The 16,544-nt window shown below is 44.9% G+C and overlaps 1 protein-coding gene across 6 annotated transcripts in view; it reads right to left on the bottom strand.

Annotated features, from left to right (window-relative positions):
- The window catches only part of iqsec1a (IQ motif and Sec7 domain ArfGEF 1a), a 137,300-nt gene that overhangs the window by 32,722 nt on the left and 88,034 nt on the right, over positions 1-16,544 (bottom strand). Inside the window, exon 1 of one of the 6 annotated variants that reach the window (XM_058409159.1) lies at positions 10,304-10,729. The exons of the other annotated variants lie outside the window; for them this stretch is intronic. Within the exon in view, the coding sequence (XP_058265142.1) occupies positions 10,304-10,368 (65 nt within the window). The 5' untranslated portion in view covers positions 10,369-10,729. Of the gene's footprint in view, positions 1-10,303; positions 10,730-16,544 lie in introns of those variants that run through there. 6 annotated transcript variants of the gene reach the window in all.

Here is a 16,544-nt window from a genome sequence, read left to right as displayed (position 1 = left end):
CCCACTCTCAGTGTTTATAATGATTTATAATCCCACTCTCTGTGTTTATGATTTATAATCCCACTCTCAGTGTTTATAGTGATTTATAATCCCACTCTCAGTGTTTATAATGATTTATAATCCCACTCTCTGTGTTTATAATGATTTATAATCCCACTCTCAGTGTTTATAGTGATTTATAATCCCACTCTCAGTGTTTATAGTGATTTATAATCCCACTCTCAGTGTTTATAATGATTTATAATCCCACTCTCAGTGTTTATAGTGATTTATAATCCCACTCTCAGTGTTTATAATGATTTATAATCCCACTCTCTGTGTTTATAATGATTTATAATCCCACTCTCAGTGTTTATAATGATTTATAATCCCACTCTCTGTGTTTATGATTTATAATCCCTCTCTCTGTGTTTATAATGATTTATAATCCCACTCTCAGTGTTTATAATGATTTATAATCCCACTCTCTGTGTTTATGATTTATAATCCCACTCTCAGTGTTTATAATGATTTATAATCCCACTCTCAGTGTTTATAATGATTTATAATCCCACTCTCTGTGTTTATAATGATTTATAATCCCACTCTCAGTGTTTATAATGATTTATAATCCCACTCTCTGTGTTTATGATTTATAATCCCACTCTCAGTGTTTATAATGATTTATAATCCCACTCTCAGTGTTTATAATGATTTATAATCCCACTCTCTGTGTTTATAATGATTTATAATCCCACTCTCAGTGTTTATAATGATTTATAATCCCACTCTCTGTGTTTATGATTTATAATCCCTCTCTCTGTGTTTATAATGATTTATTATCCCACTCTCAGTGTTTATAATGATTTATAATCCCACTCTGTGTTTATGATTTATAATCCCACTCTCAGTGTTTATAGTGATTTATAATCCCACTCTCAGTGTTTATAATGATTTATAATCCCACTCTCTGTGTTTATAATGATTTATAATCCCACTCTCAGTGTTTATAGTGATTTATAATCCCACTCTCAGTGTTTATAGTGATTTATAATCCCACTCTCAGTGTTTATAATGATTTATAATCCCACTCTCAGTGTTTATAGTGATTTATAATCCCACTCTCAGTGTTTATAATGATTTATAATCCCACTCTCTGTGTTTATAATGATTTATAATCCCACTCTCAGTGTTTATAATGATTTATAATCCCACTCTCTGTGTTTATGATTTATAATCCCTCTCTCTGTGTTTATAATGATTTATAATCCCACTCTCAGTGTTTATAATGATTTATAATCCCACTCTCTGTGTTTATGATTTATAATCCCACTCTCAGTGTTTATAATGATTTATAATCCCACTCTCAGTGTTTATAATGATTTATAATCCCACTCTCTGTGTTTATAATGATTTATAATCCCACTCTCAGTGTTTATAATGATTTGTGTAAAGCTGCTTTGAGACACTGTTTTGAGACATTGTTAAAAACGCTACTCAAATAAAAATGAATTGAATTCATGAGTGTGTGTGTGTGTGTGTGTGTGTATGATGTTAGAATTATAAGACACTTATGACAGTCTGCAATTCACTTTCACACTTCTTGCATAATCACTGAAAGGCCGAATCTCCTCCACCATCTGCCACATCAAGCTGTGGTCTCTCTCTCTCTCTCTCTCTCTCCTCGTCTCTCTCTCTCTCCTCGTCTCTCTCTCTCTCCATCATGTCATCCTGAGACTAAAGCACACAGCTAAGCTTCAGACGCTGGTCTCAGTGATCACACACAGAACCTATAGAAGTGAAAGGAAAATGGAAAAAGCCTCTTGCTGTTCTTTCCGTGTCTCTGCAGCGTTCCTCATGGTCCATCAACGTGTCATCAGCACACCATCAGCGCATCATCACCGTCCCTCACACGTTAATCAGACTGAACACACGCCTCCTCCAACAAACACTAATTTAACTCAGGAGTCTGGATGAGACACAGACAAAGACAGAAACACAGACAGAGACACAGACACAGGATGAGACAGAGACACAGACAAAGACAGAAACACAGACAGAGACACAGACACAGGATGAGACAGAGACACAGACAAAGACAGAAACACAGACAGAGACACAGACACAGGATGAGACAGAGACACAGACAAAGACACAGACACAGGATGAGACAGAGACACAGACAAAGACACAGACACAGGATGAGACAGAGACACAGACAAAGACAGAAACACAGACAGGGACACAGACACAGGATGAGACAGAGACACAGACAAAGACAGAAACACAGACAGAGACACAGACACAGGATGAGACAGAGACACAGACAAAGACAGAAACACAGACAGAGACACAGGATGAGACACAGACAGAGACACAGACACAGGATGAGACACAGTCAAAGACAGAAACACAGACAGAGACACAGACAGAAAGTGATGTGCAGCTCAGTGGTTAAGGTGTTGGACTATTGATCAGAAGGTTGTGAATTTAAATCCCAGGACCACCAAACTGCCACTGCTGGGCCCCTGAGCAAGGCCCTTAACCCTCAGTGGTATGGATGAGATAAATCACCCTGGGTAAGAATGTAAACGTACAGAGACACATAAGACACTTCTGCAAGCGTTTAAATGAAGCTAAAGGCTAATGGAAGGCCTCTGACCCGGTCACTCAGGAGGAACTTTAACGAGGACTTCTGTTTATTTATAAAACCAGACTTTCACATGCGAACAGATAATCACTAAAAATCCTCTTAAACATCAATGTTAGCAGGAAGGATGAAACAGAAGGAAAAACAATCAAACAAACAAACAAACAAACAAATATATAATCAGATGAACCCTGACTGAATATAATTCTACAAATGATAAAGGAGGTGTATGGTGTCATGTGATCAAACCACAGCTCACAAGGAATATATCTCTGTGAATGCTGAAGTCTGGACGAGAGACTGGACCAGGAAAGTTGTGTCTGAGTGAAACGGTTAGTGTCCAGATCAGTTGCCGGAAATGGAACCGAGTCGAGTTCAAAACTCATTTACAGAAGGTTAAAGAGAAGAGCTTCACAGCTTGGTGCTGCGTAGAGCAGATCCACATCAGACGGCAGACGAGAGAGACATGCCCGTCTGTACACGTATGGATTTTCTCTCATGTATCAGACACATGGGCGTACATCACAGATCCAGAACAGAAGAACCGCAGGAACAGAGCGAAGGCCTGGTGCTCCTCAGGAAGAGGAACTGTGATCCAAATACACCTCAGTTCCCATTTACTCACCACATCACCACATCAACAATTACAACAAGTTTCATCACGTGTGTGTGGAGTGTGTGCTGTACACGTCTCTGTGAAGGATCTGTTGCTATGTTTGAGAGTGAAGGTTTCTGAGGTCAGAAGGAGAACACATCAGACAGAGCAGCTGTTTGTGGATGTGATAGAAGAAGGACAATGCCGGACATTACGCCTCACACGGCTTTGAATAACTTCCCATCAAACTTCCTCACACTCCTGACCAACACATCCAACCTGCAAACAGCTGTGAGGTTTTAACACACGGCCAAGAACATGACCCATAATCCTGCTTCTGTCTCCACTGGACTCAGCTGGACTCAACTCCAACACTAACAACTATTTGATCAGTTAAACAGTGTGTATCATGTGCGTCATTACATCTCCTGGTGCAGGTGCTAAGATGCTGACCACACAAAAGCAAAAATACACAATAAAGCAAAAAAAAAAAAGGCATCAGAGACTGGACATTCACGAGAAGATGATGTACTGAGGAGAAACAACAGGAAAGTTAAGACGCACTCCAGCTGAAAGCCAACACTGGAGGCAGGAAGTGCCAGTAAAAGCCACTTTATTTCAGGTCATCACCTCTGAGGAGCAAGGCTGGGGGAAATTAACTCTCACAAGTCCGAGTGCTGGAAGAGCGCAATAAATCCAGAGGAATGATTAACACGAGAGGAATGTTCGGAAGACCATGTGTTAGAGGAGGAAAAAAAGACGAGGAGAGTTTATTTTATTTCCCGTGTGGAGGTGGGAAGTGGAGCTCTCTCTCTCTTTCTCTCTCTCTCTCACCCCCCCCTTTCTCTCTCTCTCTCTCTCTCTCACCCCCCCTCCTTCTATTTCTCTCTCTCTCTTTCTCTTCCTGACTGGACGGAGGGAGGATGCCGAGGCCAGAATGGGGTTTATCCAGCTGAGTAAACTCTTAAACATTCCTCCAACTTTTCCTCCACCTTTCCCCTGAGCACTCCCTAGGGTTCCTAACAAGTAGAACTCAGGGGTTAACGTTGGGAAACATTCCAACATTCCGAGTCGGATGAATAAGTCAGGATCGATGACAGGAGAGAGGAGGAGTGTTAATGGGGGAGCAGAAACAAGTCCATGGGAGTTCTGGGAATCCAACCTGTTAATGAACAGCAGGCCTGAGCTCTGTGTGTGTGTGTGTCTGTGTGTGTGTGTGTGTGTGTGTGTATGTGTAATCACCCTCCAGCATGTCAGCATCTGTAAGTGGTTCCCCACATGTTCCAGTAGAGAAGAACATACACAAAGATGTGAGGGATGTGATTCTGGACTACCAAGGCACTACATCCATAATGCAAGACATCTGCTAAGTGCTATCACTCAGCACACACACACACACTCACACACACACACACACACACACACAAGAATAATGTTAAATATACCTGAATTAATCCAACGTTACTAAGACAGAGATTTCACAGTCAACACTTTGTGAAGGTTCTTGGAGCGGTTAAAGGTTCTAGTGATTTAACTGGGTTCTACACGGACCCTTCTGTGAGACAGAAACCAGGCTGCAGGATGAAAGACTGGACTTGTGTTAATACTCTCAATAAAAATACAGAATTCTACACTTCAGTGATGTTCTGGTCATTAGAGCCACACCACTGAGTCACTGGAGTGGAACCTTCTAGTCACTGGGTTTAATCCTCAGGCTGAAGGTGGAACCCTCCAGTCATTAAGACAAAAACATGGGCTAAAGAGCTACTACGCTATGTTACTATGGTCATACCCTTGAGCCATTACGATTAGCTCACTGGGGTAAAATCCCAATGTCAATAGGGTGGAACCAGGAAGTCATTAGGATGAAAAAGTCCACTCAGTGGGGTGATGTCCTCGAGTTATTGGGGTGGTTATCTAGAAGCATTGGGGTAAAATCCACAATTCATTAGGGTGTCACCCTACAGATATAGAAGCAATTGGGGTAAATGATAAACAGCTCTGGGTGTGATAATCTTATTTCATTACACTGGGTGGTCATTACAGATCACTGGGGTAAAACCCTCAAGTCATGGATGGTGGTTCCTCTTCAAATCTTTGGGGCGGTTGAATCACAGGGGGTAAGATCTGCAAGTCACTGGGGTATTACTCTCAGAATGGCATCTATTGCACCTTTAAATACTCTCTTAGAAAAACAAAGGTTCCATCTAGTGCCATCTTCAGTCTGAGGCACTGGGAAAAGCCTAAAGGGTTTTTATGAAGAACCTTCATAGCAACAACACCAGAACAGAGTCTGTGTAGATTTCTGAGTAGAATGTTGAAGTATTTTAAGCAGAACCCTGAGAGTGAAGTGTAGATTTAACACGTTTAAGCTTCGCTACGTAATTCACTCCAGCCCTGAATCTACACTTCCATTATTTCTTTTTTTTTAAAGCCAGGGATGAAGTGACAGGAATGACTCTGATGTTCCTGAAGCTTCTCCAACATGTGAATAACGTCAAAATGTTTTTAATAAAGTCATGAGTCATGGCCTTGTGACTGAACTCAACCACAAACGCAGGCTCAATGGGGGCTTTTTATGACGAGCCGCGAGCAGCTTGCGAGAGGCGGCATGGTGGAACGTTTCTGGCGAGAAACTGTGGTGGAGCTGGCAGAAGAAATCACCACGGCCAGACGTTACGCAATCGTTTGTATAGAGAAACGTTCGAATTGTAACATCGATTTTATAACATCTAGGACTGTCTGTCTGTCTGTCTGTTTATATGTTTGTTGTTTTCTTATGTAGTTTCTCATGTAAAGCTGCTTTGAGACAATGCTCTTTGTTAAAAGCGCTATACAAATAAAATTAAATTGAATTTAATTGAATTGAATTGTCCGATCTTTATGACGAGTCTTGGACACTGAGGTGAGGACATGAAGCTGCTTGTTGTGCTGGAGCGAGTTTCATGTCCATTTGTACTCGAGGAAGGAGAGAGTTTCCTTATGCAAGCTGTTTCCTGATCTGGCCTGGCACCATGGCCGAAACATGACACTGTTATGTCCAACACATCACGTGAGGACTAACACAGCACCCCTCGGATGTCTTTTAGTTGGTAGACTTGTTCCATGTTCCCAATAAGACTAAAAAGGATTTAAACAACGTGCCCACGTTACTCTAACACACAGTGTGGTGTATCACACACAGGAACAGACAGAGAACACCTTCATAAATAAACTGTCCTGAAACGTTTCTCTTCTCTACAACAGAACCCTGGTGCTGAGCTTCCTGAGGAGCTTCGTTACGGTGCTGCACAGCTACAGAGTCCAGTAACACTCCAGTTATGTCCAGATACAGAGATACACCTGTCCTCGGCCGCAAGGACATAAAACCTGTTTAGTCAAAAGGTCAAAAGGAACGATGCAAACCTCCGTGGCATTCTCGACGTCCTTCTGAACGGGGACACGAGTTAAATTAGCAGCACACAAGCACGGAAATGTCAGGGTTTTCTACTTCGTTTCAGAAAGATAAAGCCTTGTGAGGGCGGGATTAGTCTGCAGTGTGAAGTGTTTAATGGAATATTAATGGAGTATTTTTGGAATTTTAGTCCGAATCCGTCGTGTCCGGCGTCAATTACGGACACGCAACAGGAAACCATTGTTTCATAGATGTTCTATAAAAACACTGACTAAAGAGTGCTGAATAAAGAGTGCTGAATAAAGAGTGCTGAATAAAGAGTGCTGAATGCCCTGAACAGTGGGTTTTATTTTCTTTAAACACAGTAAACAGCAGCACTTCTAGAGCTCAGGGTGAGGTACTGAGTCCCCATGAATGTACAGGGACATGTGACCTGCGTATGATGGAACTTGACCACGCCTCCTACAACAAGCGCTTATAATAAACGTGTTTTGGAATCACGTGTGAGTTCCGCATGGAATTTTTGGATTTAGAGGATCAGCTCAGGTTCACTTTACACATCCTCCAGAAACTTACACTAATCAAAAAATTAATCCCCTCCAAATAGGACTTCAAAGCATTAACAGTTTTGTCTAGTGAAGACAGAGGACAGACGTCTAGACCTGATATTCCTAAAAATCATCCACAGTGTCCGGATCCCACAACTCACCATCACAACTCACCATCACAACACACCATCACAACTCACCACACCATCACAACTCACCATCACAACTCACCACACCATCACAACTCACCATCACAACTCACCATCACAACTCACCACACCATCACAACTCACCACACCATCACAACTCACCATCACAACACACCATCACAACTCACCACACCATCACAACTCACCATCACAACTCACCACACCATCACAACTCACCATCACAACTCACCATCACAACTCACCACACCATCACAACTCACCACACCATCACAACTCACCATCACAACTCACCACGCCATCACAACTCACCACGCCATCACAACTCACCATGCCATCACAACTCACCACGCCATCACAACTCACCATGCCATCACAACTCACCATCACAACTCACCACACCATCACAACTCACCATCACAACTCACCACACCATCACAACAAACCATCACAACTCACCATCACAACTCACCATCACAACACACCATCACAACTCACCACACCATCACAACTCACCACACCATCACAACTCACCATCACAACTCACCACACCATCACAACTCACCATCACAACTCACCATCACAACTCACCACACCATCACAACTCACCATCACAACTCACCACGCCATCACAACTCACCATCACAACTCACCACGCCATCACAACTCACCACACCATCACAACTCACCATCACAACTCACCACACCATCACAACAAACCATCACAACACACCACACCATCACAACAAACCATCACAACTCACCATCACAACTCACCACACCATCACAACTCACCATCACAACACACCATCACAACTCACCACACCATCACAACAAACCATCACAACTCACCATCACAACTCACCATCACAACACACCATCACAACTCACCACATCATCACAACTCACCATCACAACTCACCACACCATCACAACAAACCATCACAACTCACCACACCATCACAACTCACCATCAAACTCACCACACCATCACAACAAACCATCACAACAAACCATCACAACTCACCATCACAACTCACCATCACAACTCACCACACCATCACAACTCACCATCACAACACACCATCACAACTCACCACACCATCACAACAAACCATCACAACTCACCATCACAACTCACCATCACAACACACCATCACAACTCACCACACCATCACAACTCACCATCACAACTCACCACACCATCACAACAAACCATCACAACTCACCACACCATCACAACTCACCATCAAACTCACCACACCATCACAACAAACCATCACAACTCACCATCACAACTCACCATCACAACAAACCATCACAACACACCATCACAACACACCATCACAACTCACCATCACAACAAACCATCACAACACACCATCACAACTCACCATCACAACTCACCATCACAACTCACCACACCATCACAACACACCATCACAACTCACCACACCATCACAACACACCATCACAACTCACCACACCATCACAACTCACCATCACAACAAACCATCACAACTCACCATCACAACTCACCACACCATCACAACTCACCACACCATCACAACTCACCATCACAACTCACCATCACAACTCACCACACCATCACAACACACCATCACAACTCACCACACCATCACAACTCACCATCACAACAAACCATCACAACTCACCATCACAACTCACCACACCATCACAACTCACCACACCATCACAACTCACCATCACAACTCACCATCACAACTCACCACACCATCACAACACACCATCACAACTCACCACACCATCACAACACACCATCACAACACACCATCACAACTCACCATCACAACTCACCATCACAACAAACCATCACAACACACCATCACAACTCACCATCACAACTCACCATCACAACAAACCATCACAACACACCATCACAACTCACCATCACAACTCACCACACCATCACAACTCACCATCACAACTCACCATCACAACACAACTCACCATCACAACTCACCATCACAACTCACCATCACAACTCACCACACCATCACAACTCACCATCACAACTCACCATCACAACTCACCATCACAACTCACCATCACAACAAACCATCACAACACACCATCACAACACACCATCACAACTCACCATCACAACTCACCATCACAACTCACCATCACAACAAACCATCACAACACACCATCACAACTCACCATCACAACTCACCATCACAACAAACCATCACAACACACCATCACAACTCACCATCACAACTCACCATCACAACTCACCACACCATCACAACTCACCATCACAACTCACCATCACAACACAACTCACCATCACAACACACCATCACAACTCACCATCACAACTCACCATCACAACTCACCATCACAACTCACCATCACAACTCACCATCACAACACAACTCACCATCACAACTCACCACACCATCACAACTCACCATCACAACACACCATCACAACTCACCACACCATCACAACTCACCATCACAACTCACCATCACAACACAACTCACCATCACAACTCACCACACCATCACAACACACCATCACAACTCACCATCACAACACACCATCACAACTCACCACACCATCACAACACACCATCACAACTCACCATCACAACACACCATCACAACTCACCATCACAACACACCATCACAACTCACCACACCATCACAACTCACCATCACAACACACCATCACAACTCACCACACCATCACAACTCACCACACCATCACAACTCACCATCACAACTCACCACACCATCACAACACACCATCACAACTCACCACACCATCACAACTCACCATCACAACTCACCACACAATCACTACACAACTCACCACAACACACTCCACCATCAGAGCACAGTACACCACACACCCTACACCCTGTGGGAGGAAGTGTCTCCTGATCAGAGTGTTAATGATAAACACACGCTGCCTTACCAGCCGTCCAGCTCCAGCTCCAGCAGAGACTGGGTTTTCTCCGAGTTACACTGCAAACACCACATCCTCCCGTCTGGCTAACACACGCTTCTGTAGAGATCCTCACCGGACCGCCGAGAACGTCCAGCTCCCAAATCAGAGCCCGGAATCAGACTCTCCATTTCTGCTCTCCTGGCTTCCCTTCCCCTCTCTCTCTTTCCCTCTCACACATGCTCCTTCTTTCCTTCTATCATTCCTTCTCCAGCTCTGCTCTGTTGCTCTGTCCTGCTCACAGGAGTGTGTGATGAAAGGAGGGGAGGGGGACTTGGAGGGAAAAAAAAAAGAGAGGGCATGTGCTGTGTGAATGGAAGGACATGTGAAGGGGGCGGGGCTCGTTCAGGAAGCTCCGGCACCGAGCCAAGAGCTGATGGATGGTGAGAGCAGGAATAGTTTCTCAATCCACGATGAGCAGAAACAAACACAGAGAGAGAGAGAGAGAGAGAGAGAGAGAGAGAGAAAGAGAGAGAGAGAGAGAGAGAGAGAGAGAGAGAGAAGCTCGAATGAAAGTAAAAGAATGAGAGGTCGTTGATGCCTCTGTGAAAGAATGACAGTGGAAGAATGTTTGTGTGGGCTGAGAGAGAGAGAGAGAGAGATGTACATCTATTAATAGCGCCTTCAGAAAACAGGGACATAGAGAGAGAGAGAGAGAGAGAGAGAGAGAGAGGGATTATACACCTGGCTTTACATTGTCCTACTTCATGGTGTTCTTCTTCAGTGGAGAATCTTCACACACATGAAACTGAAGGAAAATCTTTTAAGGTGAAATTATTTGAGAAGCTGAAAGTAGAATCTGTAAATGTGTCCAAGAAATGAAAAGGATCCAGGAAGATTCCATCATAAATAAATAAAGAGCGTTCAGAAGAGTGGGAGAAACCACAGAGAGGTTTTTCTGTAAATTAATCAGTTTGAAATATTTTTGAGTTAGATTGTAAAAATGTTGGGAGGGTTTAATTTATGCACAAATAAAGAAATAAATAAGTACAGAAAGAAAGAAAGAAAGAAAGAAAGAAAGAAAGAAAGAAAGAAAGAAAGAAATGCTGGGGAAAAAACCCAGCATTCAGTACCAGCTGGAGGCATTCAGTACAGAACAGAAATCTATATTTAATGCATGGAGAGAGCAAATAAATAAATAAATAAATAAATTAATTCATAAACAATTCTATTTATTGAGCACTGTTCATACTGAAACAATTCAAATAAAAGTGAAAATGCTGTTTATTTGACTAAAATTAAAATAAAAAATAAAATGAAAATCAATAATAAAAAAAAGCAGGTAAAGTGAACATACAATAAAATAAAATAAATTATGGATATATAAAAAATAGAGGAAGTACTTTAAATTAAAATATTAAATAAAATTAAATATAAATTAAAATAAAATAAAAACAAAAATGAAAAAAAGCAGACCACTTTATAAAATATGTTTACAAAATATTTTCTTAAAACTAGACAGAAATGACTGTTTTTATTAATTAAAAACATTTTGTTTGTTTGTGTTTCTCCATCTTTACAATCTGATTATTTAGTCACTTAGTGAAAAATCTAAATCCTAAATCAGACTGACAGGGTCATGGTTCCTGAACAGATCTGAGTGGATTTTATAAACAAATATTCCAGTTAAAGCTGAAGCTAAAAGCTAGCATAAAAGACGGTGGCTAAGCTGTTTGCTAGCATGTAGCTGTTGGAGATGGAAGCAGAGGAACATCAACAATTCTCTCAAAATGTATCTGCTGAAGAGAAGTAGAGAAGGTCTGATTGGACCAGGAGAACCTAGAGAGGCTGTTTGAAGTGTGATTATCTTGAGTGTCCTCAGAAACAGGAGTGTGTTTTATTTATTTATTTATTTATTTATTTATTTATTTATTTCAGGTGATAGAAGGGGGAGAGAATGTAGGAAATACTTCCCAGATGGCCACAAGTTTGTTTTTGTTTTTTTTACAAGGTCACCTTGGGATGAAACTGGCCACAGATGCTAATTAGAAGCCTGGACGTTTCTCTTAGAGGAATTGATTACTTCCTTCAGTGCCACAGCTTCACAAAGTTCAAATGACAGAAACGCCAAAGGGAAGAAAATGTCTGGAAGAGTGTGTGTGTTTGTGTGTGTGTGTGTGTGTGTGTGTGACCATTCAGAGCTGATATGGCGACAGCAACAGCAGGAACAGTGTGTGTGAGCTGGTGTCTGAGTGATATGTCTATTTTAACACACTTGTCTCTATAGTGGGTAAGTACAGCTGTCCACACACACACACACACACACACACACACACCTGTCACAGCTACATCCGTACATTAATCCTCCCTAAACACTCACACACGTCTTAACTACTTCATCACATTTGCTGAACACATTATACACACACACACACATCATACACACACCAATCCACTTTCTACTGCTGCAGCCTGCTGGACTTCCTGTAGATCCTGAGTGACCGATGTCTCGTCCAATCAGAGGGAAGAATTCCATTCACAGACTATACCTACCTTTTCCACTTTGTCTGAATCGTCCTTGTGTTTCTGGGTTTCTCAGCCACCGTATGAAACACTACAAATCCTTAATTTATTACTCACTAATAAACACACACTCTACAACATGCAGTGTCATAAAATCAAATCTAAATACTCTGAGAATAAAATGACCAGAAAAATAGAATTAAACTGGACTGGTAGGAACATTCAGAGAAAAATATAAGAATATAAAATAGAAATACAGATTAGCGGCAGAACAGTGCAAATAAAGTGGCTAAGGAGTGTGTGTGTGTGTGTGTGTCCAGACAATCCAGAAAAGTTCTCATTGTTGACCTGCTTCAGGACCTGAAGCTCCTCTTACTAACAAGCCTTTCTATCTGCTCTCATGTCCAGCCATAATCAATAAATAACCGTTAATGACCTCCGCTGGGTCACTCACACAGTAGAGGTCAGACTCAGTGTTAAACCTGGTGTGAAGAGTGTAAGAATTTCTGTTACAGAGGAGCAGAAGACTTTATTCCTCCATGATATTAAGACTAAAATAAAAGTGTGAGTTGTCTTTAAGACCCTCACAACCTACGTCCTGTCCGTTATAACGACAGGAATAAGAGCCGCCGCTGGCTCATGCTGGACACACCATGATGTCATGGATGAGATTTCCAGCTGAAAATTTCCCTGAGTCTCTGAGCTCCAGCTCCACACACGTGCCTGAGCTGGAACACAACCCTGAAGCTCTGAATGCTTTCAGCTTCATTAGAATTATTTCTGGATTTCAAATCAACTAGGAGTGACTTTCAAGTTCAGCAAGAAAGCCGAGGGAAAGTCTTTTCCTCACGCTCGTGCCCAGAACCTTCCCGCCTTCCTGCCTACAAAAACAAAGAGCAGACCACAAAGAAAAATGAAATGGAAAAAAAGAAGAAGAAGAGGGGCCTCGTCTGTGAGGGATGAAGCTGGATGTGTTAATGCAAACCAGCAGGACTCAAAAAAAACCTCCTCTCACAATCGGCAGCTTTGTGTTCTTCAGCCCGAGCAGAGAGGCCTGAGTAACTGCGTCCCCCCTCTGATGTCATGCGCCGTCTCTCAGATTTGCTTGTGCTGGAAGAGGAGAGGAATGAGAATGTTCTCCAGCTTGAGCTGGAAGCAATTAACAGCACTGATGTCATGATTCAGTACAATTGATGTCTGTAGGGGAAAAATGTAAAAATAGAGAGAGAACAGAGGAGCATGGAGGAGGACAGAGGAGCAAGGAGGAGGACAGAGGAGCATGGAGGAGGACGGAGGAGCATGGAGGAGGACGGAGGAGCATGGAGAAGGACAGAGGAGCATGGAGAAGGACAGAGGAGCATGGAGGAGGACAGAGGAGCATGGAGGAGGACGGAGGAGCATGGAGGAGGACGGAGGAGCATGGAGGAGGACGGAGGAGCATGGAGAAGGACGGAGGAGCATGGAGGAGGACAGAGGAGCATGGAGGAGGACAGAGGAGGGCAGAGGAGCATGGAGGAGGACAGAGGAGCAAGGAGGAGGACAGAGGAGCAAGGAGGAGGACAGAGGAGCATGGAGGAGGACGGAGGAGCATGGAGAAGGACAGAGGAGGACAGAGGAGAATGGAGGAGGACAGAGGAGCATGGAGGAGGACAGAGGAGGGCAGAGGAGGACAGAGGAGCATGGAGGAGGGCAGAGGAGGACAGAGGAGCATGGAGGAAGACAGAGGAGAATGGAGGAGAACAGAGGAGCATGGACAAGGACAGAGGAGGACAGAGGAGCATGGAGGAGGACAGAGGAGGACAGAGGAGCATGGAGGAGGACAGAGGAGGACAGAGGAGCATGGAGAAGGACAGAGGAGGAGAGAGGAGCATAGAAGAGGACAGAGGAGCATGGAGGAGGACAGAGGAGGACAGAGGAGCATGGAGAAGGACAGAGGAGGAGAGAGGAGCATAGAAGAGGACAGAGGAGCATGGAGGAGGACAGAGGAGCATGGAGGAGGACAGAGGAGAATGGAGGAGGGCAGAGGAGGACAGAGGATCATGGAGGAGGACAGAGGAGGACAGAGGATCATGGAGGAAGACAGAGGAGAATGGAGGAGAACAGAGGAGGACAGAGGAGCATGGAGGAGAACAGAGGAGGACAGAGGAGCATGGAGGAGGACAGAGGAGCATGGAGGAGGACAGAGGTGGACAGAGGAGCATGGAGGAGGACAGAGGAGGACAGGGGTGGACAGAGGAGCATGGAGGAGGACAGAGGAGGACAGGGGTGGACAGAGGAGCATGGAGGAGGACAGAGGAGGACAGGGGTGGACAGAGGAGCATGGGGGAGCATGGTGGAGGACAGAGGAGCATGTAGGAGGACAGAAGAGCACAGAGGAGCATGGAGGAGGACAGAGGAGCATGGAGGAGGACAGAGGATCATGGAGGAGGACAGAGGCGGACAGAGGAGCATGGAGGAGGACAGAGGAGGACAGGGGTGGACAGAGGAGCATGGAGGAGGACAGAGGAGGACAGGGGTGGACAGAGGAGCATGGGGGAGCATGGTGGAGGACAGAGGAGCATGTAGGAGGACAGAAGAGCACAGAGGAGCATGGAGGAGGACTGAGGAGCATGGAGGAGGACAGAGGAGGACAGAGGATCATGGAGGAGGACAGAGGAGGACAGAGGATCATGGAGGAGGGCAGAGGAGGACAGAGGATCATGGAGGAGGACAGAGGAGGACAGAGGATCATGGAGGAGGGCAGAGGAGGACAGAGGATCATGGAGGAGGACAGAGGAGGACAGAGGATCATGGAGGAGGGCAGAGGAGGACAGAGGATCATGGAGGAGGACAGAGGATCATGGAGGAGGACAGAGGAGAATGGAGGAGAACAGAGGAGGACAGAGGATCATGGAGGAGGACAGAGGAGGACAGAGGATCATGGAGGAGGGCAGAGGAGGACAGAGGATCATGGAGGAGGACAGAGGAGAATGGAGGAGAACAGAGGAGGACAGAGGAGCATGGAGGAGGACAGAGGAGCACAGAGGAGCATGGAGGAGGACAGAGGTGGACAGAGGAGCATGGAGGAGGACAGAGGAGCATGGAGGAGGACAGAGGAGGACAGGGGTGGACAGAGAAGCATGGGGGAGCATGGTGGAGGACAGAGGAGCATGTAGGAGGACAGAAGAGCACAGAGGAGCATGGAGGAGAACAGAGGAGCACAGAGGAGGACCGAGGAGCATGAAGGAGGACAGAGGCGGACAGAGGAGCATGGAGGAGGACAGAGGCGGACAGAGGAGCATGGAGGAGGACAGAGGAGGACAGAGGTGGACAGAGGAGCGTGGTGGAGGACAGAGGAGGACAGAGGTGGACAGAGGAGCGTGGTGGAGGACAGAGGAGCATGTAGGAGGACAGAGGAGCACAGAGGAGGACCGAGGAGCATGAAGGAGGACAGAGGCGGACAGAGGAGCATGGAGGAGGATTGAGGTGGACAGAGGAGCATGGAGGAGGATGGAGGAGCACAGAGGAGGACAGAGGAGCATGGAGAAGGACAGAGGAGCATGGAGGAGGACAGAGGAGGACTGAGGAGGACAGAGGAGCATGGTGGAGGATGGAGGAGCACAGAGGAGGACAGAGGAGCATGGAGAAGGACAGAGGAGCACAGAGGAGGACAGAGAAGCACGAAGGAGCATGTAGGAGCACAGAGGCGGACAGAGGAGCATGGAGGAGGACAGAGGCGGACAGAGGAGCATGGAGGAGGACAGAGGCG

This window comes from Hemibagrus wyckioides, linkage group LG15, assembly GCF_019097595.1.
Source record: "Hemibagrus wyckioides isolate EC202008001 linkage group LG15, SWU_Hwy_1.0, whole genome shotgun sequence".
Classification (NCBI taxonomy): domain Eukaryota; kingdom Metazoa; phylum Chordata; class Actinopteri; order Siluriformes; family Bagridae; genus Hemibagrus; species Hemibagrus wyckioides.
The sequence above is the reverse complement of the archived record's forward strand: the minus strand, read 5'-3'. Positions and strand labels throughout refer to the sequence as shown.